Below are 20,610 nucleotides of genomic sequence, written 5' to 3'. Positions count from 1 at the left end.
TCAAATCCCAGTGCAAGGAATCCGAGGGTATTTTTTCCTCTCCCCAGGGCAGAACACCACCCATCTCACAGCCTAGGAAAGACTCTCCGAATAGGTTTGATTGCTCTGTATTTAATTATTTGTGTGGCTTTGGGTCCCGCTGTGCTGATTCTCAGTGTTCAGCACCCCTTGGTAACATTACAATAAGTAGCTGTAGTTTCGCCGGCGCTTTTGTGACTGAATCTATACATGGAACAACTCCCTCCATCTTAGTACGAGCACAAGTGGTTAATAAGACCCTTGATTTGCAAAGGGGATCTGCTGAAGCACCTGTAATGTATAGAAAAGGGTTATAGCAGAGTTGGTGGTACTTTGAAGGTACAAGGCAGGATAGTTATTGCGATGATTAATAATCGCGTCTCCCCAGCAAAGGAGGGAGCTGGTGCACGGGTGCCTTGCAAAAAGCAGCTCCTGTTTCTCTTTCCCATGTGCCCAAAACCATCTGAGCGCTGCCAGTCAAAGAAAACACATTGATTTTCTCCGGGAGGGAAATAATTCTGCATTGGTATTCGGTTACGTTACGGATTTGCCACAGAAAGGTGGCTGGATATAGAAATCTGTATTTTTCCTCTATATGTTCTTACCTGCCATTCAAACAGCTCCACGAAACAAAACCACGTAGGGAAGGCAACACCTGAGAGATGAGTTAAGAGGCGATGAGATGTTCTCAACCAAACTTTGAGGCGAAAGGGCAAATATTCATGGTAGAAATCTCATTTTGTCATATCAAAGGTGGTATCGGTGTATGCGAAACAAAACAACGTGCGACTTTTGTGATTGATATTCTATTATATTTTTTTTTTAGGTTAAATTAAGGATTCTTGCCAATGTTGAAACATGTTTTCTAAAGCGAATACTTGCAAATTGTACCTATAGAAATTTAGGCTTTGTAGCTAATGGCCATGGCTGATTAACGTGTTGGCGGAGGCACTTAAATCAGGTACCTCGCTCCGAATGTTCAAACCTTAAACCCGGAATTTGCTTTATGCCTTTTAATACTGACTTTAAATATGGCAACTTGGTTTGTACATGAATATTGCAGTATTTTATTTCCATATATTAAAAACAAAATAATAATAACATTTCCGCTCAGGATACATGACCGCGGTTTTCCTGGGAGGGAGTGGTATGAATGTCATGACAATGTCATGTTGATGGTAGAATTTCTTCATTGACGAATCGATAGTAGTTGTGTATACTTTATTTACCCATCTTTCCGTTCCTACCGAATGCTCCAGGGTTTCTTTCTTGTTCATCTCCCTCCTGAGATCTCGGTCGTCCCGATGCAGAATTGGCGCTCATGGCATGAAACCCTCAGCGCGAGGAATGCCCGTGAGCGCCACCGCTCGTTTCCGGCCTCACGTCCTCCATAAAAAGGCCTGAAAATCGCATTATTTGTGGCACCAGCAGCGCTGCAGCGTAGCTGGTTTCAGCTGGAGTTCAGAACCGGTGATGTTGGGAGTGAGCCGTTGGTTGCGGCCCGTGACCTGAGCCACCCACGCTTGACGTGGATTGTGGAGTCGTGTAGAAATCGCGTGTGGACAGACCAGCAAACCCACGGGATTTCTTTTATGTGGCCTTCTCAAGCCAAAAGCCACTCTTCTTTCTCTTCTTTCTCTTTTTCCTCCCTTCCTTTCTTCTTTCTCCTCCCTTCCTTTCTTCTTTCTCCTCCCTTCCTTCCTTCTTTCTCCTCCCTTCCTTCCTTCTTTCTCCTCCCTTCCTTCCTTCTTTCTCCTCCCTTCCTTCCTTCTTTCCCCTTCCTTCCTTCTTTCTCCTCCCTTCCTTCCTTCTTTCTCCTCCCTTCCTTCCTTCTTTCTCCTCCCTTCCTTCCTTCTTTCTCCTCCCTTCCTTCCTTCTTTCCCCTTCCTTCCCTCCTCCTCCTTCCCCTTCCTTCCCTCCTCCTCCTTTCCCCTTTCTTCCCTCCTCCTCCTTCCCCTTCCTTCCCTCCTCCTCCTTCTTCTTTCCCCTTCCTTCCTCCTCTTTCCCCTTCCTTCCTCCCTCTCTTCCTCTTCTCTCTTCTCTCTCTTTCCTTTTCTCTTCGTGTTCCCATGTTCAGGGGGCAGTGCCAGATCACTCACTCTCACAGCAAACCCCCCACTCGCCCACCCATTCCCCATTATTTCCTCCAGCTGATGCTTGTTTGGCCCCGGCTTCTCTCCTTTCCCATCCTCGCGGTGTCGGAGGCCCCAATTTTGCCGGCATTTCGCTGCCGTTCAGCCCAAGTCTTGGGGATCCGCGTTCGGAGCCACCCCAGATATTCCCATTGAGTTCTGATTTGCCTGTGACTCCGCATCGTCATCCATACATATCGCTACGAGACATATATTCTATTTAGAATTGCCTTGTGTACCAGCCGGCATTGACATCTTTCCAGATAAACCATCTTGCTGCCAGTCCAAATTATTGTACCTTTCTCTATAACAACCTTTGGCATAACAAACTATTGACTGTTCTTAGGCAGTGGGGATAAATATCTATTCATTACTTTCCGTGACTGATTTTGGCTGTAAAACTCCTGTTAAACAGCAAGAGGGGGTTCTTTTGGTTTGGTTTTTTGTTCTGAGATGTTTAATTCCTTTACGGAGGGGTTTTTTTATTATTTCATATTTTTTTTCTAACATCGCTTCATGAAACAAATATTTAAAAAAATGTAATATTTGGACCAGATGTTGTGAATAATAGTAGATAAAGCTATTTTATTCTGTATTTTTCAAGCTGTTCGGTATAAATAAACGCGGGCATAGATGCAAGTCCAGAGCGTGGTGTTAAACTTCCTTTGGAACATCCTGTTTGGAGGAGAATCGACAGTTAAGTGCCACCCAAAAATACACCCCCGGTCACCTTCTTGACCCTTCCGGCCCTCAGCCCCTGAATCATACCATGAAAACACATTAAATGTATTTGATTTATTTGGAAAAGTCCCTGCTGACCGTCCGTATGTCTTTATTTACCGTCTGTCCTTGCGCTCGGGCAGCAAAATTCCCTGTAGAACCAGTCGCATGGTCAGCACTGATGAGTTTCTCAGCAACATCCATGCAGAAAAACTCAGTGATTAATTTCCTAATTAGAATTAAACAACCTCTAAGTTCTCTTAGTGCACTGAGCAGAGGCTTTGAGTTACTCAGTCCAGTTAAAAATAGGAGCAGCAAGAGTTAAAGCAGAGAAATCACTTCTGGTTTAAGGTAAAGCTTTAGGATTGGGAATTTTGGGGCTAAATTCTTTGGCGATTTGTAGCCACAGCAAATTCTGGGCCTCTCGTGGGGTTCACCTCCTGTCGCTCCTCCGGGACACTTTAATTTAAGCTAATTTAAGATAAATGAGTTGAGCGTCGCCTTGTCTCATCCCCAACCACTTAACGAACTCATTTGCTTAATCAGGAGCTGGAATATGAATTTTGGGATGTTGGCGGGGGTGTGCAATGGATTTAGGACCTAGAAATGTCCGGTTGAGGGTCCCCAGTGTTTCCAGACGTCCAACAGCCTCCCAGGTATCTGAGCTACTCTTGCTTTTAAGAGGAATTAAGATAACCAAGCGCTTTTCTTAACTTAGGCGTAGCCTAACAGAGAAACAAAGCCAAAAGCCGCCTAAATCGGCAGCAAGAGGGTGAAAGTGGTTCTGGTACCAAAGGCGATATGGAGCAGCTGTTTGACCAGGGTGAGGGATTTCTGTTATAATAAATAATATCATAATAGTTCCTGAGCTGGGCTGGGTTTGAGTTGGCGGTGAAAACATCTCTGATCTTAATCCTTGATTAATCCTTCGTGCTACTGGGTCACAGCTCTGGAAATCATTGAATTTTCTCCTTGTGTCTGGCCTGAGTCAAATACTCAGCATCAGATGCGTTGACACAATAAAAAGGACTTTACTGCCAGCAGAATCTCAAACCTGGGGATTTTCAGAGCGATCGAAACGGCCTCAAATAGCGACAGAGTCCGTGTTTGAAGAAACACATATTAGGTGCGAGCAAAAGCTTTTTGAAAAGCTGCTTCTCTCTCCATCTGGCTCCCGGAGGCTGCGGAAGGGGTAACAGATGCTCCTGAGCCAGCGCGTAGCCAAATGCGTAGTATCGTTTGGTATTTACTGACAATTACCTTGGGGGTATTAAAGCTGGGAAGCGAAAGGAGTTTGGATGCTTGCTAAGTCTGGGGGGAAATACTTGGATTTGGGAGAATTTTGGAGCTGGTGCCTTTCATTTGGGGCTGACTGAGCTCCTTGACCTTCAGCACAAACAGAAGTAAATCGAGTAGTAGGTCAGAGAGGTTCTCCTGCCCCTCTGCTCTGCCCTGGGGAGACCACACCTGGAATATTGTGTCCAGCTGTGGCCCCTCAGTTCCAGCAGGACAGGAAACTGCTGCAGAGAGTCCAGCGCAGGGCAACAAAGATGCTGAAGGGAGTGGAGCATCTCCCGGGTGAGGAAAGGCTGAGGGAGCTGGGGCTCTGGAGCTGGGCAAGAGGAGACTGAGGGGGGACTCATTCATGTTTCCAGATATCTAAAGGGGGAGTGTCAGGAGGATGGAGCCAGGCTCTTCTCGGTGACAACCAGTGATAGGACAAGGGGCAATGGGTGCAAACTGGAACACAGGAGGTTCCACTTGAATTTGAGAAGAAACTTCTTCTCAGTGAGGGTGCCAGAGCCTGGCCCAGGCTGCCCAGGGGGTTGTGGAGTCTCCTTCTGTGCAGACATTCCAACCCGCCTGGACACCTTCCTGTGTAACCTCATCTGGGTGTTCCTGCTCCATGGGGGGATTGCACTGGATGAGCTTGCCAGGTCCCTTCCAACCCCTGACATCCTGGGATTCTGTAAATCCATCAAAACCAATGGTTTCAAAGGCATCAACCGCATTCCCCGCGAGGTGTTCAGCACGGAAACGCTGATTGAACCTGTGAACCAGGTGCCGGAACGTCCCTGTGCAGCAAAACGCTGATGTGGGAGCATCGTTCTTCTGAGGGATGCAGGGGCGCAGCTGGCGGGTTGCATTTCATCTATTTCCTGCCACGTGGGTTTAGTTCCTCTCGGGTTTGTGCGGGTGCGGAGGAGCTGGCAGCCCGTCCCGGCCTCGCAGCCTGCAGGAATGCCTCAAATTCCTTTCATTTGATAAAGAAATGCTGCTGTTTTGCTCGATCCTTCCCGACGTGCCGAGCAGGACGGCGCAAAATCAGGATTTAACCCCAGTTCCGCAGCCGAGCTCCTGCAGGTGCCCATAGCAAAACCCTCTATTTAATTATTTGATTTTTCCCTCTTTGCATCCTGGGGGATCTGGTGGGAGTTTTCTCACTTTTTAGGGTGAAATCCCTGGGTTTTGGGGCTGGGGTTTGCACAGCATGGGCAGCTCCACTCCATTGTGCGACACGGCCGGGCCACAAAGGGGCCTCTCATCCCCTAAAGATGCTGTTGGAATATAAATCCCGACCCGCATCCCGTCGCTTTCGCCGAGTCAGTGTTTCCCGGAGCCAGATGGCTCCTCAACTCATCATATTTTACATACAAGTCAAAAAAATAAGCAAAAAAAAAAAAATCCCGATTACAATTCGTGGTTGTAAAGACTCGCTTGTTTTGCTAAAGCAGCTGGTTAGATTATTTCTTTGGTTTTGTTGTGTTGTGGGGTTTTATTCTTTTTCCCTTTGTGTGGGCTGTTTCTAGGCAAATTCCTTCAAAAGGAAAAGAAAAGAAGCCCGGAGAAGCCACAAAGCGCTGGGAAAGGTCAGGAACAGACAAAGGCGGAGGGGCCGCCGCTGCTGCTCTTGTGGAACCCACAACCCACCCCAAATCGTCCCCCACGGGCAGGATGGGACCCGCGGCCCAGGAACCGAGGCTGAGCGTCATTTCGGAGGTAACCATGACCCCAAGCTGTAACAGCCGCTTCCAGGCAGATTAATATTTATTTTATATATATATATTTCCTTTTCAATCCCCTTCTCTGGGGGGGTTTTGGATCCCACGGCCGCAGTTGGGAATAAGTTGCAGCCAAGATGCGGCCCCGTTGCACCATCCTGAAGGCGGAACAGCGAAGCATGGTGAATATCGCGCTGAATATCATGGGATTCGGAGTATTTTAAGGCAGAAATAAGCACTTTAGCCTGTGTGGTGCAGCACACAAGGCTCCCCGTGGCAGTCCTGTATGGAGCTGGAGCCGATTGTAAGAGCCGTTCAAACCTGAGTGGGTAGGATGGGACATCCTTTGGGATCCTGGTCCTGGGATTGGGGATGCAGCATCCTTTGGGATCCTGGCACCAGGGATCAGACATCCTTTGGGATCCTGGTCCTGGGATTGGGGCATCCTTTGGGATCCTGGTCCTGGGATTGGGGATGCGGCAACCTTTGGGATCCTGGTCCTGGGATCAGACATTCTTTGGGATCCTGGTCCTGGAATCAGGGATGTGGCATCCTTTGGGATCCTGGTGCCGGGGTGCAACTTGGGTACCAGAAACAGGGTGTCCCTTGGTAACCCCGAGCCCGAACTGGGGGTTTGAGTTGGAGCATCCTTTGGGATCCCAGTCCCGGTGGGGGGACACAAACTGTGTGCCCCAGGTAGAGCATTCTTTGGGGGATCCCCCAGGCTTGACACCCACAGAGGGTGTCCCTTGGGATCCTGGGGTGACCCTGGGTGCCGGAGAAGGGTGTCCCCGGGATTTCAACACCGTCACCCCGGCGAGTTCCCGCAGCCCCGCCCCGGCCCCCCCGCCCCGCCCAGGGGCGGCTCCACCGGGGGCAGCGGCTGCGGAGCCGGACGGGCGAGTGTGGGGGGACGGGGCATCTTCATCCTCATCCCGTCCTCATCCTCATCCACCCCGGCAGCCCCGGGGCGGAGCCGGAGCCCCCCCGGAGCCCCATCCGCGGTGAGTAGAAGGCAGAAGGCTGCGCCCACCCCCGGGGTGGGGTTTGGGGGGGGCAACCGGTCCCCACGCCACGGAGGTGTCACCACTGCACCCCACAGCATCCTCAGCATCACCCGCTCTTTTCGGGCTGGCTGCTCTCTCAGGCTGGTGCCACCAGCACCCACAGGTCCCCGTCACACCCCGGGGGGGACACCCATACCCGGGGGGACACCCATACCCAGGGGGACACCCACTAGCTCCTTCCCCATAGCCCACAAGAAACCGTTGATGGCCACCTGCTCTGCTTGGAGGGGTCTGCCCTGCTGAGTGTGGCCAGTGGGTCCCCTCACTTGTCCCCACCGAGCCAGCGCCCCAATGGCATCACCTATTGGGGGGTGATCCCTCTGCCACCGCTCAGCGCTCCCTCCTTTCCCCTTTGCAGGACGGGGCTGAACAATTGGGTTGGTGAACAATAGCAGGGCTGGAAAACAATGGAGCTGCTGCACCTCCGCGCTTAGGGACGCCGGACGGACGCTCGGAAGAAATCCCGGCTCCAAAACTGCGCCTGGGCCAGAGCCACCACCGAGCGACGAAAAGAATCCGCTGTAACAGGGTGAGAGCGCTTGGTCGCGTCCCATCGCAGAGCAAAGCGGCTCCGAGAGGCTCGCGGTGCCTCCGAGGGAGGAATTGTCGCTTCTGGATGATTTGCTACCGATCGCGTGGGGATCGATGTGCTGTTGGGCTGGGTAAAAGGGTAAAAAACCCCAGGCTGCAGGGTTTGTGCAGGAGGGAGCATCGCGGCCTCCCCGGGGAGCGGGATATTCCCACAATCCCTTGCACGGCCCCGGGGAAGCATCAGCTGCGTCCAAACCGCGTCCCCCACCCAAGCGGGGAGTTACTGGAGCAGGGGGATGCTGGAGCGGCAGCGCAGATGCTGCTGGAGCATCCATGTGCTGGAAGAGGGGACCGAGAAAACAAATCACCCCTCAAAAAACCACTCCTTCCTTTGCAGGAGCAGGGAAGACTGCTTCCCGCTGAAAATAATGATTTGGGGGGATTTTTTCCTGATTATTTTGTTGTATTTGAGCTGCGCATCACCCCAGGAGCTCTGCAAAAACAAGCACTCGTCCCCGCTCCATGTGAGGGGCTGTGAGTGTGGCCAGGCTCCCCCCACACCGCGGGCACACAGGCATGGTGGGACATGGGGAAGAGGCTTAGGAAGGTTATTTTTAAGAGAAAGGTTAAATCTGGGGTCTATCAAGCCTGGTAGTGACTGTGGGAGCTGCTGACAGCTCGTGTGGGAAGGCAGACAGGGCTGAAATCCTCCTGCCACGTGTGCGGGGGGAATCAGTTTGATCTGATGTTGTTTTTTAAAGAAAAGCGTTTTGCAAGATAAGCAGCAAAAGCTCAGCCCGTGCCGGGCGCGGAGGAAACGCGTCAGCGCCCAGTGGGGAAACTGAGGCACGGGGGTTGCCGGGAAATGGAGATAACACTGAGCTGTTGAGGTTGAGCAACCCATTGGGCAATTTGCACGTGTCCAGCCCTTGGGTTTGGGTGATTTCCAGCCTTTTGCCAAAGTCCTGGCTGAAAATTAGGGGGGTGATGGCAGCTGGTGTCTGTTTGGGGATCTCCAGGCGGCTGCCGCTCCCTCCCACCCACAGCCCGGCGCTCTCGAAACCCAAAAAAGGAAGAATTTGCCCCTTTCTTTGCCTTCTCGGAAGGGGATGTGATGACGGAGGCGAAGGTGGCAGCGCCGGGACGGTAAACAGGAAACGGTGCTCCTCAGCACGGGGGATGAACCTGCATTTCAGGGCTCCCCGACACCCCAAAATGAGCTGCTTTTTGGCTGAAATTCACTCCGACATCCCATTCAAGGGAACCGCCAGGGATTTGGCTTCTTCCCTCTGCATCCCCATGATGCTGTGGAGCGAAACTCTCTGGTACCCAAAGCTTCAGCCACTGGAGGGGGGGTTTTCAACCACTTTTGGATTTTGTGCAATATTTTAGCATTGGCCAAGCAGTTGTGTCACTCCATCCCCCCGCCCCGCCTTCATGGTGATGTCCCCAAGCTCCTTCAGCCGCTTTCAGGGGACACACACAAGCGTGAAGCTTGTTCTACCATCCCCATATCTGCTTGTGCGGGCTCAGTAACCCCCAAATTCATCAAGCCGCTGCAAAATCCTTCCGCAATATCACTCTTAAGGGATAAATAGGATTATTATCACTATTTTCCACCCTGTGGGAGGATGGAAGTGGCCGCGGGAGGAGCGTCGATGCCGAGCTTTGCCGGGATGCTCGCGCGGCTCCTCAGGAAACCCAAACCTTTGTCAGCTTTTCCGTTGCGACGTGCGATTCTTTTCGGTGGCCGGTTTCTCTTCTGCTTTCTCCAAGCAGCTCCGGGGGCCGCGTCGCCTTCCTGCCCTTCCCTTGCCCGTTTCAGCTTTCGCAACTGGTTTAGTTGCTAAAATACATCCCTATGTGCGCGGGGGTTGCCGCTGCGCTGAGGTTTTTAGGAGCTGTGTCCTTCCTCCGACACAGTTTTTAACGCACGGCCTTGGTTGAGTCATTTATCCGCCTGGATGTTGTTGCAGGAGGGATTATTTTTTCGCAGGAAAATGGGTTTGTTTCCCAAGGGGCTGGGAGGAAGCACATGGTGATGTGGAAGAAAACAGCAGTCTGTGGATTAAATGTTATTTTCTTGCCTCTTTCTGGGCAAGAGACCCTGGGAAAATGAGAGTTCCTCTCGATTTGCTTTGCACAAACACCCGAGGAAAAGCCTGACCCGAGAAGCCCTTTATTGTCACTCAAAACCCCCAACATTGCTCTCCAAGGTCTGATTTCCAAAGCGCTGCGACCCCGAGGGTTTCGCCCTAAATCTCCTCTTAATTCCGCTTCATCGCATCCAAAAATCACCCTTGTGCTCTGAGCGCCCAAGGTGGGATGTTTTGGGGGGGGTTTCCAAGCGCTTGCGTGAGAGTGATGGATGTTTCGGCACAAAAATTCGATCAGCATCATAAAAAATAGTTAAAGGAACCGGCTCTTGTGAAATTCAGCCTGTGTGTCCACTGGGTCGGGACGGCACAAGGAAGCAACAGGCCGGATTCAGAGCTACGTGTCTTCATAACAAAACTACTAAAATAAATGGAAAGAAGAGCAAATCCTCCTCATAACTCGCCCACCTCCAAGTCTGGCATTACAGAATCACACAGAATCGTAGAATCCCAGAATGTCAGGGGTTGGAAGGGACCTGGCAAGCTCATCCAGTGCAATCCCCCCATGGAGCAGGAACACCCAGATGAGGTTACACAGGAAGGTGTCCAGGCGGGTTGGAATGTCTGCACAGAAGGAGACTCCACAACCCCCCTGGGCAGCCTGGGCCAGGCTCTGCCACCCTCACCAGGAACAAGTTTCTTCTCAAATTTAAGTGGAACCTCTTGTGTTCCAGTTTGAACCCATTACCCCTTGTCCTATCACTGGTTGTCACCGAGAAGAGCCTGGCTCCATCCTCCTGACACTCCCCCTTTAGATATCTGGAAACATGAATGAGTCCCCCCTCAGTCTCCTCTTGTCCAGCTCCAGAGCCCCAGCTCCCTCAGCCTTTCCTCACCCGGGAGATGCTCCACTCCCTCCAGCATCTTTGTTGCCCTGCGCTGGACTCTCTCCAGCAGTTCCCTGTCCTGCTGGAACTGAGGGGCCACAGCTGGACACAATATTCCAGGTGTGGTCTCCCCAGGGCAGAGCAGAGGGGCAGGAGAACCTCTCGGGACAGCCCGTGGATGCTCGAAATGCAAATGTCAGCGTAACATATCTCAGCCAGTATTAAATTTTCAGTGAGTTTACGCTGCTTCTTTCCCTTATCTGATTTTCCCTCCTTCCCCATCACTTTTCCTAGAGGAACCGCAGCACATTTTACCCGGGGCCTTTTCCCAAGAGCTCTTCCAAATCCGAACGGAGCTGATTTATCTCCTCGTTATCCAGGGGATGCGATAACGGGGTGGTTCACACCGATGGGTTTATACTTTGCTCTCCTCCCTCTTTGCGGTTCAGCTCCCATGAAAGACGAGCGGGAGGATGGATTACGGCTGCGAGTACCTGGTTCCCTGCGGAAAAGACAAATTCATCGCCAAGTAAGACGCTCGGATGGAAATTCAGTCGGTGATGGGAGATGGGGGGTTATTTGCAATATTCCCAGGGGTTTTTCTACCTTTAAGATGGGAGGAGGGGAGTGTTTTAAACTGGATTTGGACAGAAAGAGGCGTTTTGGGGCAAGAAACATCCATTTCCTTTTAAAAATAAACCCAAAGTTGTTGATGCAATTTTCGAAATGTTTTTCTTAGGAGCGAGGCCAAATACTCTATGAACTTCATAGAATGTACGTTTTGCTGGATTAGTAATTGCTCTTTTCTGCTTTGCTAAAGGAAGCAAAAGGATTCTTAAGTTTAAAGGCTCTTTTAGGGGAGACAAAGCTGATATGTGATAGTTTTTCCACCCTTTTTTTTTCCTCGTAAACCCAAATCCTCCCAATTTGTGCTTCTTTATACCAGTCTGATGCTGCCGAGCATCCTTAAACTCATCACAATTAATTGGCAGCTTAATGAATCAACACCAGAGGATTCCCTGGGATTCAGAGCTGTGATTAGCCAGCCTGGGTTTGTTATTTTTATTATTTTATTATTATGATCTATATTTTTATTATTCATTTGCAACCGGAGCAAGGCTCAACCTTTTAATTTAAAACTCGAGATCAGGGTTTGGAGGGACAAGCCACCGCAATAAGCCCGCCCGTGATAACTTGTGACTCCGGCGTGACCGAAGCGCTTGTGTGCTCCAAAAATGCCCTTATTTTCCAGCCTTGTGACCAATTCCAAGGTCTGGTGGCTTTTTTAATGTGCTTTTTGCACAGTTTATAGAGGGGACGGTTGCAGGGGAGCTTGTCCCCCCCTACACGTGGTTGCAAAGGGTGGAACCCCAGTAAACATCCTCAACAAGGGAAATGGGTGCAGGGAAGCTTGTCCCCCCTACACATGGTTGCAAAGGGTGGAACCTCCTCAACAGGGAGGGTCTAGAGGCATCAAAAGACCCAGATTTGCCCCAAATTAAGCTGCTTTGGGTCTCCCAGCAGCGTAGAAGGTTCATTGCCCTGGGAAGTGATATCTGGTTTTTCCCAGATCTCCCAATATTTCGCCCTGGCCAGCTCAGGGGTCACCACGCCGGGTACCAAACAGCCCCTGCAATGTCCCCCCTTGCTTGTCTGCATCCCTTCTCAGCATATTTTCCATTATTTTTTCCAGAAATGAGCTGCTTTTACACTTGAAGACCTACAACATCTACTACGAAGGGCAAAATTTACAACTGCGGCACCGGGAGGTAAAAAAACCCTCAGGGCAAGCACACAACTTAGGGCAAAAAAACAAGGAAACTGGGTTGGATTTTTGCTTTGGGGGGGTCCAAAAAAAACCCCAATTCGATATTTACAGTTATTTGTATTTTGGCTAATTAGCTGCCCATCTTTGCGCAGGAGGAAGGTGAACTCATCGTGGAGGGGCTGCTGAACATCTCGTGGGGTTTGCGCCGCCCCATCCGGCTGCAGATGCAGGATGACAACCAGCGCATCCGCCCCCCGCCCTCCTCCTCCTCCTGGCACTCGGGCTGCAACCTGGGAGCCCACGGGTGAGTGGGGGCAAGAGAAGAGACCCCCCCCCCAAAATAACCCCCCCAGCATCTGCTGGGTTGCAAGCCCAGCTGCCTTCTCTGCAAAGAAGCTGCAAAACCTTGAGGAAGCCAAGGCTGAAATAAAGGAGCTTGGTTTCACTTTGCAAGGAGCACCCCCCGCCCCCCCGTTTTGCAAAGACCCTCCGTTTTGTAAAGACCCCCCCCTTTTGCAAAATCTCCCCCTTTTGCAAAGGCCCCCCTTTTGCAAAGGCCCCCCTTTTGCAAAGACTCCTCCTTTTTGCAAAGACGCCCGCTTTTGCAAAGACACCCCCTTTTGCAAAGACCCCAACTTTTGCAAAGACGCCCCCTTTTGCAAATACCCCCCCTTTTGCAAAGACCCCCCTTTTGCAGAACCTCCCCTTTTGCAAAGACCCCCTTTTTGCAAAGACCTTCTGTTTTGCAAAGACTCACCATTTTGCAAAGACTCCCCCTTTTGCAAAGACCCCCCCGTTCGCAAAACCTCCCCCTTTTTGCAAAGACGTCTCTTTTTGCAATACTCCCCCTTTTTGCAAAGACCCCCCTTCTGCAAAGACCCCCTCTTTTTGCAAAACTCCCCATTTGTGCACAGAACTCTCCCTTTTTGCAAAGGCTCCTCCTTTCGCAACCCTCCCCTTCTGCAGAGATCCCCCCTTTTTCCAAACACCCCTCCTTTTACAGAGTTCCTCCCTTTCTGCAACCCCTCCTTTCTGCAATCCTCCCCTTTTTGCACAATCTCCCCTTTTGCAAAGACCCCCCCATTTTGCAAAAATCCCTCCTTTTGCAAAGATTCCCCCTTTTGCCATACCCTCCCTTTTTGTGAAGACACCCCCTCTTTAGCAACCTCCACCTTTTACAAATCCCCCTTTTACAAGTAACTCCTTCTTTTGCAAAGACCCCTAGTTTTGCAAAGACCCCTTTGCTTACAATAAGCTCCTTCCCAAACCAAGCCTGGGTTTAACACCAGTTTAACGTTGCATGTTGCTCTGGGCCCAATAATTCCAGTTCCCAGTGGGACCCTGGGCTGGAGCTTCATCCTCAAGAGCCCAGGAGCAGCAAGAACATGGGTTGTCCTGGCCCTGGGGGGGTCTCCATGGTTTTTCCATGTTTATTTGGACATCAGCAAAGGGAAAAAGGGGGCATTTCAGCTTTTCTTGCACAGGTTGTATGTTAGTTTAATTTCTGATCCCCAGGTCCGTGCTCAAGCCCAGCACCTTGCCGGACATCCAGGTTATGGATGCAGATGCTCCAAACACAGAGGCAGGTGAGTGGGGCTCAGATCCCGTGGGATTTGGGAGCAGCTGCTTCGTGCTCCAGTTTTGAGAAAATATAAAAGAGGCGCTTTTTTCCCCTCTAGAAATCAGCGTCCCCACCTTCCTCCAGCTCACTTAAAGCCATTTCCAGTACATTCCCAATAGTTATTTAGTTGTAGTTATTTAATTCCATTTAATTCTCAGGGAAAGGGTTGTGGAGGGATGTGGGGGAGCGGAACTTGGAAGGAAATAAGGGATGAACCAAAACCCTGTGGGATCGGAGGGAAAAGGATGTCGGTGCTTCCCCTTCCCGGCGGCTCCGTTTTTAGGGCAGAAGAATAGGTGGGAAGTGCCGTTACCATGGGGAAGGCGACATTTCTGCAAAGCTTTTTCCCCCGTCCATGGTTTTTGCAGCGCTCGTCAGTCCCGGCGCTTCGTTAACCCCTTGTTCTGCAGCAATAAATGGGACACAAGCTGCGATTCCCGCGGGAAAACTGGCTCTGTGCGTTGTGCTCGTTCCATCGGGGCATCTCAGAGATGTTCCTGGGGCTTTTTTTAATGCTTTTATGGAAATACACCCTTGGACAGGCAAAAAAACAGCTCGTCCTTTCACCTTCTTGATATTCATCCACTTCCCAGCTTTGGGAAGAGCGGAGCACTTGTAAAACCCCTTGATCATGAAACCTTGATCCTCCACCTTTTCCCCTCTCTCTTTTTAATCCCCCCCACATTTCATGTATTTTTTTCCCCTTCTACCCAAAAATAAGACAGGGGCTTATATTAATTTTTACTCCAAAAGATGCGTTAGGGCTTATTTTCAGGGGATGTCTTATTTTTCCATGAACAGCGATCTACATTTATTCTTGAACAAAAAGAAATCAACATTTATTCAAATATAGTCGCATCATCACATTCTGGAACATCACTATAGCTCTCCAAACCCTTTCTGTCCTGCTGCATTCTATTGCCAATCAATTTCACTTTTTACATGTTGCCTGTGCGCTATTTAATTGACTTTTTTTAAATGAACCGTAACTAGGGCTTATTTTTAGAGTAGGGCTTATATTTGGAGCAGCCTCAAAAAGCCTGAAAAATCATGCTGGGGCTTATTTTTGGAGTAGGGCTTATTTTGGGGGTAGGGCTTATTTTTGGGGTAGGGCTTATTTTGGGGGTAGGGCTTATTTTGGGGGGAATCACGGTAATCAAAGCTTGCCCAGGCAATATCTGCAACTCATCGTGCCTTAGGATTCATTCCAGCCGGCTGTGTGACGTTCACCCCCTGCCAGCACATAAGAAAGGAGGCTTTGATTGTATTTTATCACCAAAAGCCTATAAGAATCAGCACAAAACTGGCATCCGCGCCTCCTCGTGAGTGCTTAGTCACCAGCATGCAGCTGCAACCAGAGATATTTTTCCTCGCTGCCGACATGCTTGGAATTAAAACATCCCAACACAAGCCCGAGAGGTTCATTAAAAATGGATGAAGAAGGAGTTTCTAATAATCTGGACCCCGGGCAGTTTTCATGCAGAGATGTGAAGCACCTGGTCCTGTTTGGTTGTTCTCATTAAAGGAGAAAATAATTAAGTGATGGAAAAAAGAGATGAGATACTCAAGTCCATGGGGGAAAAGGTTTTATCCAGGTAGCAGCCTGGATTGATGTTAATTCTGAATTAGTAACCTCCTCCAGCTGGGGGAGAGTAAACCAGTGGGTTTAAACTGGTGTGTTAATCTCGCTGGTGAAGTTTACTGGGGTTTATTTTGGGGTGGGGATTTCTCCGTCCACGGGGGGACCCCAAAAGGGATTTTGTAGATGAAGGGGGGTTCTTGCTCGCCCTAAACCGGGTTTATTTCCAGCCCCCAAGTCGCAGGCGGAGGAGACGCCGCAGTTGATGCGGACGCGGAGCGACGTGGGGGTTCGGCGGCGCGGCAGCTCCCGCACCCCCGGCGAGCAGCGCCGCATCCGCCGCCACCGCTTCTCCATCAACGGCCACTTCTACAACCACAAGGTGAGCCCCAAACCCCCCAAACCGCTCCCCGCGGATGGGCGTTCACATGGATTTACCTGGACTTTACGCCCCGTAGACATCGGTGTTCACGCCGGCGTACGGCTCCGTCACCAACGTCCGGATCAACAGCACCATGACCACCCCCCAGGTCCTCAAACTGCTGCTCAATAAATTCAAGGTACGTTAAATATCCCCCTCCCCGAGTTGCCCTTTTATATCCCTGGGATATTTGAGAAAATACAACACAGCCTTTCTTTTTCTCTAGAAATTAGTATCCCCATCTTGCCATTACTTAAAGGTTACTTAAAGCCATTGCCAATCTATTTTTTGTTACTAAAGGTTACTTAGAGCCAATTTTTTGTTACTAAAGGATTACTTAGAGCCATTTCCAATATATTTTTTGTTACTAAAGGGCCACTTACAGCCATTTCCAATATATTTTTTGTTACTAAAGGGTCACTTGCAGCCATTTCCAATATATTTTTTGCTACTAAAGGGTCACTTAGAGCCATTTCCAATCCATTTTTTTGTTACTTAAAGCCATTTAGCGTTTAGATGAGGTTTTTAGGGACATGGTTTAGTACTAGATTTAGTTGATGGTTGGACTCCATGATCCTGAGGGTCTCTTCCAACTGAAGTGATTCTATGATTCATTTCCAATATACTTTTTGTTACTTAAAGTCATTCCAATGTGTTTTTGTTACTCAAAGCCATTGCCAATCTATTTTTTGTTACTAAAGGGTTACTTAGAGCCATTTCCAATATATTTTTTGTTACTAAAGGGTTACTTAGGGCCATTTCCAATATACTTTTTGTTACTTAAAGCCATTTAGCATTTACACAAGGTTCTTGGGGACATGGTTTAGTACTAGATTTAGTACTAAATCTAAGAGATCCTGAGGGTCTCTTCCAACTGAAATGATTCTATGATTAATTTCCAATATATTTTCTGTTACTTAAAGCCGCTTCCAATATATTTTTATTACTTAAAGCCATTCCAATATATTTTTGTTACTCAAGGCCATTTCCAATCTATTTTTTGTTACTTAAAGCCTCTTCCAATATATTTCTTATCCCACAGATATAAAATACAACAGCGGAGCGAAATAACAGGGTTTTTTAATTACTGGGAAAGCTGAGGGTAGAAACACGGTTGTTTAATAGCGATTTATGTCTCGGTTCAGATTGAAAACTCGGCGGAGGAGTTTGCGCTCTACATCGTCCACACCAGCGGAGGTGAGTCTGCGAAACAACCCAACCTGGCGCAGCCGGCAGGTTGGTTACGGCACAGCTGTCGGGTTGGTTAAGGCACAGCTGGTGGGTTGGATGCAGCACAGCTGGCAGGTTGGATGCAGCACAGCTGGTGGGTTGGTTATGGTGCAGCTGGCGGGTTGGTTATAGCACAGCTGGTGGGTTGGTTACGGCGCAGCTGGCGGGTTGGTTATGGTGCAGCCAGCGGGTTGGTTACAGCATAGTTGGTGGGTTGGTTATGGAGCAGCCAGCGGGTTGGTTGCGGCGCAGCTGGCCAGTTGGTTATGGTGCAGCCAGCGGGTTGGTTACGGCATAGTTGGAGGGTTACTTACGGCACAGCCGGTGGGTTGGTTACGGCGCAGCTGGCGGGTTGGTTACAGTGCAGCCGGCAGGTTGGTTATGGTGCAGCCGGTGGGTTGGTTACAGCATAGTTGGTGGGTTGGTTATGGTGCAGCCGGCGGGTTGGTTATGGCTCAGCCAGCGGGTTGGTTACGGTGCAGCCAGCGGGTTGGTTATGACACAGCCGGCAGGTTGGTTACGGCATAGCTGGTGGGTTGGTTACGGTACAGCCGGTGGGTTGGTTATGGCACAGCTGGCGGGTTGGTTATGGTGCAGCTGGTGGGTTGGATATGGCACAGCCGATGGGTTGGTTATGGCGCAGCCGGCAGGTTGGTTACGGCACAGCCTGGTTGCGGCTGAGCCGAACGCTGATATTTTTGGTGTCCGCAGAGAAGCAGAAGCTGCGAGCCAGCGATTACCCCCTGATCGCCCGCATCCTGCAAGGCCCCTGCGAGCAGGTCTCCAAGGTTTTCCTCATGGAGAAGGACCAGGTGGAAGAAATCACCTACGACGTGAGTTCAGCACCGCGGGATGCTCGTGATTTGGGATGCAGGGGGACGTCTCCGTGCTGGGGATGCAGGAATTGCTTTGTTTTACTCATGGGGGAAACCTTATTTTTGGGCTCAAAGAGCATCTTTGAGCTGCAACTGAGAGCAAATGCCGCCCAGCCCTATTTCACCATCCCAAAGCTGATTGCAGAACAGCGATGGCTGCACATCTTTTGGCATCATTGATATGTTCTGCTGCCATCTGCTGGCTCCCTCCTACCCCAGCCCTGCTTTGCTTTTTAATCCAAGCCCAGACGAAGCATTTTCAGGGTTTATTTGGCGCTCAGTGGCACATCAGGGCGCTCTGTATGAAGGAGCCAAGTCTTGCAGTGGGTAAAATGTAAAATAATCCTTTGGTGACTTTTTTCCCAGTAATTAGCGCTCGTTTTCTGCTGTTCGTGCCATGGGAATGTGGTTTCTTTTAGGGATTTTTGCAAAAGTTGGGGGGATTCTTGATTTTCCTGGTTATATCTGGGGAGAGGATGCTCCGAACTCGCCTTCAGCCTCACAGGGTTGGTGAATCGCCCTCTTCATCACCCTCTTCGTCATTTCTCTCCCGCCCAGGTCGCTCAGTACATCAAATTCGAGATGCCCGTCCTCAGGAGCTTCATCCAGAAGCTGGAGGAAGAGGAGGATCGCGAAGTGAAGAAGCTAATGCGCAAGTACGGCGGGTTTGGCGGCATTGGGGTGGAGATGCCGAGAGTTAAAGACATTTTTGTGGGGTTATTTTGTTGCCGAAAACTCATTTGCGCAGCCTTGCATCCCCGATACATTCGGGGGGTTTGCATTATGCCAGAGTTTTCTCAGCAATTTGGGTTAAAAGCCCAGCTTGATGCTGCAAAACATCCCATTTTCCGTGTTCTTTGCCTCTCCAGATACTCAGTCCTCCGGCTGATGATCGAACAGAGGCTGGAGGAGATTTCTGAAGGTCCCACAGCGATGTGAAACGTTTTGCCGGCTCCGGGTTATGTTGCACAAAGAGCCGTTTTCCCGCAGGACGCGCCGGATCGAACCCCAAACCCCCGTCTTGCCCGGAGTGCGTCGGGATCGCTCCGGCTTGGCGCCTTCGGCATCCTCCTGCATCTTCATCCATGCAGCATCCTTGGGGGCTCCTTTGCTGCAAATGGGGTTTTTCCCCACGAGACTCTGGCTGGTGGAAACTTTGGCCAAAACCTCAAATCCCTGGAAATAACAGGGGCTGATAAAAGCAACAAAATAGGAAATCCAGGGGCCGAGTGAGGGCTGCAAGTGTTTGAGAACGAGAATTTAGGCTCAGGTTGAAGATGGTACCGCATGTGGCTCCCGGCGAAGGACCCGCCGCTCGGTGGCAAAAGAGCACAAATAATCCCTCTTTTCTTTTTAAAAGAAGCACATTCCTATCGCAATAATTTGCAGGTGACGGGAAGCTTTTGTAAATTAAAAGGGTCTGCTGAGAATTGGGGGTTTTTAAACATATTTGCTGCCAGTAGCAAACCTGGGGACTGACAACCGCATTTACAACAGGGGAGTAAATCACTTTTCCCCGCCTTGTTCCCTTAACCTGCATCTGGTTGCATAACCCTCTGCTCCCCCCCTTTCTAATTTGCACTAATTGTAGGGATTATTTTAAAAGAAACCATGTTGTCAAACCTCTCTAGTAGCCGTAACATGCCAAATAGCACCAACACATTGTCCTGGCCAAACCAGGACCACGACTGGCTCCGTTAGCACCATCACACCTGGATAAACCTCTTTCCTCACGGGCTAAACCAGCAATATCACTTTTATACCTCGATGTGAACTAAAACTCTTTTTCCCTTGATTTTTTGAAATGTATCTTTCTAATTTTTTTTAATGTGGATGGTACCTTTTCCACCTTTAACGTGTTAGGGAGAGTGTTGTACAGCGAGAAAAGTTTTTAATGTATTTGAAGGATGACTGTGGTTGATTAACAAGAAAACAAAATATGTAGCAACTTAATACAGAATGAAAACACCGGAGTTAGAGCCTGTTTTCTTTAAAATAAAGCACTTTGTGCAGACAGAAATGCTGCTGAGGGAGAGGAATAAAATCCACCCGCATCCCGGCAGGAAAGTTTCCCAAGGAGAAAAGATCTGTCCTGCAGTTTTGGAGAATCATATTTAAATCACTGGAGGGTTCTTGGGGAATATTGGGCCGTTGTCTGGTTTATCCAACCCTTAGAGACTATTTACCCCACAAAATGTGATCAGCGGAATCGATCCTCTGGATATTTCCCATCCAGAAGGTAAAACTCACCTCTAGAAGGAAACCTCGGCATTGCTGGAAAAATTTAATGAAATAGAACAAGGGCAAGTGTAGAGTCTTGAATCTGGGTAGGAACAACCCCAGGTTCCAGTACAAGTTGGGGAATGACCTATTAGAGAGCAGCATAGGGGAAAGGGACCTGGGGGTCCTGGGGACAGCAGGGTGACCATGAGCCAGCACTGGGCCCTTGTGGCCAGGAAGGCCAATGGTACCTGGGGTGGGTTAGAAGGGGGTGGTCAGTAGGTCAGAGAGGTTCTCCTGCCCCTCTGCTCTGCCCTGGGGAGACCACACCTGGAATATTGTGTCCAGTTGTGGCCCCTCAGTTCCAGCAGGACAGGGAACTGCTGCAGAGAGTCCAGCGCAGGGCAACAAAGATGCTGAAGGGAGTGGAGCATCTCCCGGGT

General features: G+C 49.9%; 1 protein-coding gene across 3 annotated transcripts; it reads left to right on the top strand.

Annotated features, from left to right (window-relative positions):
* The first annotated feature begins 5,052 nt into the window (after positions 1–5,052).
* Positions 5,053–19,920, top strand: RASSF2 (Ras association domain family member 2). 3 transcript variants are annotated; one of them, XM_065040691.1, is made up of 13 exons: positions 5,053–5,234; positions 5,681–5,870; positions 7,298–7,468; positions 10,903–10,982; positions 12,147–12,222; positions 12,374–12,525; positions 13,737–13,807; positions 15,652–15,803; positions 15,880–15,981; positions 16,988–17,039; positions 17,784–17,905; positions 18,506–18,603; positions 18,817–19,920. In XM_065040691.1, the coding sequence occupies exons 4-13, from the start codon at positions 10,927–10,929 to the stop codon at positions 18,884–18,886; spliced, it is 951 nt and encodes a 316-aa protein (XP_064896763.1). In that variant the 5' UTR covers positions 5,053–5,234; positions 5,681–5,870; positions 7,298–7,468; positions 10,903–10,926; the 3' UTR covers positions 18,887–19,920. The 3 variants fall into 3 exon arrangements, with proteins under 3 accessions (XP_064896763.1, XP_064896762.1, XP_064896761.1); XM_065040690.1 differs by lacking the exon at positions 5,053–5,234 and having other exon boundaries at positions 5,469–5,870; XM_065040689.1 differs by lacking the exons at positions 5,053–5,234; positions 5,681–5,870 and adding an exon at positions 6,715–6,876.
* The last annotated feature ends 690 nt before the right edge of the window (positions 19,921–20,610 follow it).

This window comes from Columba livia, chromosome 25 (assembly GCF_036013475.1).
Source record: "Columba livia isolate bColLiv1 breed racing homer chromosome 25, bColLiv1.pat.W.v2, whole genome shotgun sequence".
Classification (NCBI taxonomy): domain Eukaryota; kingdom Metazoa; phylum Chordata; class Aves; order Columbiformes; family Columbidae; genus Columba; species Columba livia.
The sequence above is the reverse complement of the archived record's forward strand: the minus strand, read 5'-3'. Positions and strand labels throughout refer to the sequence as shown.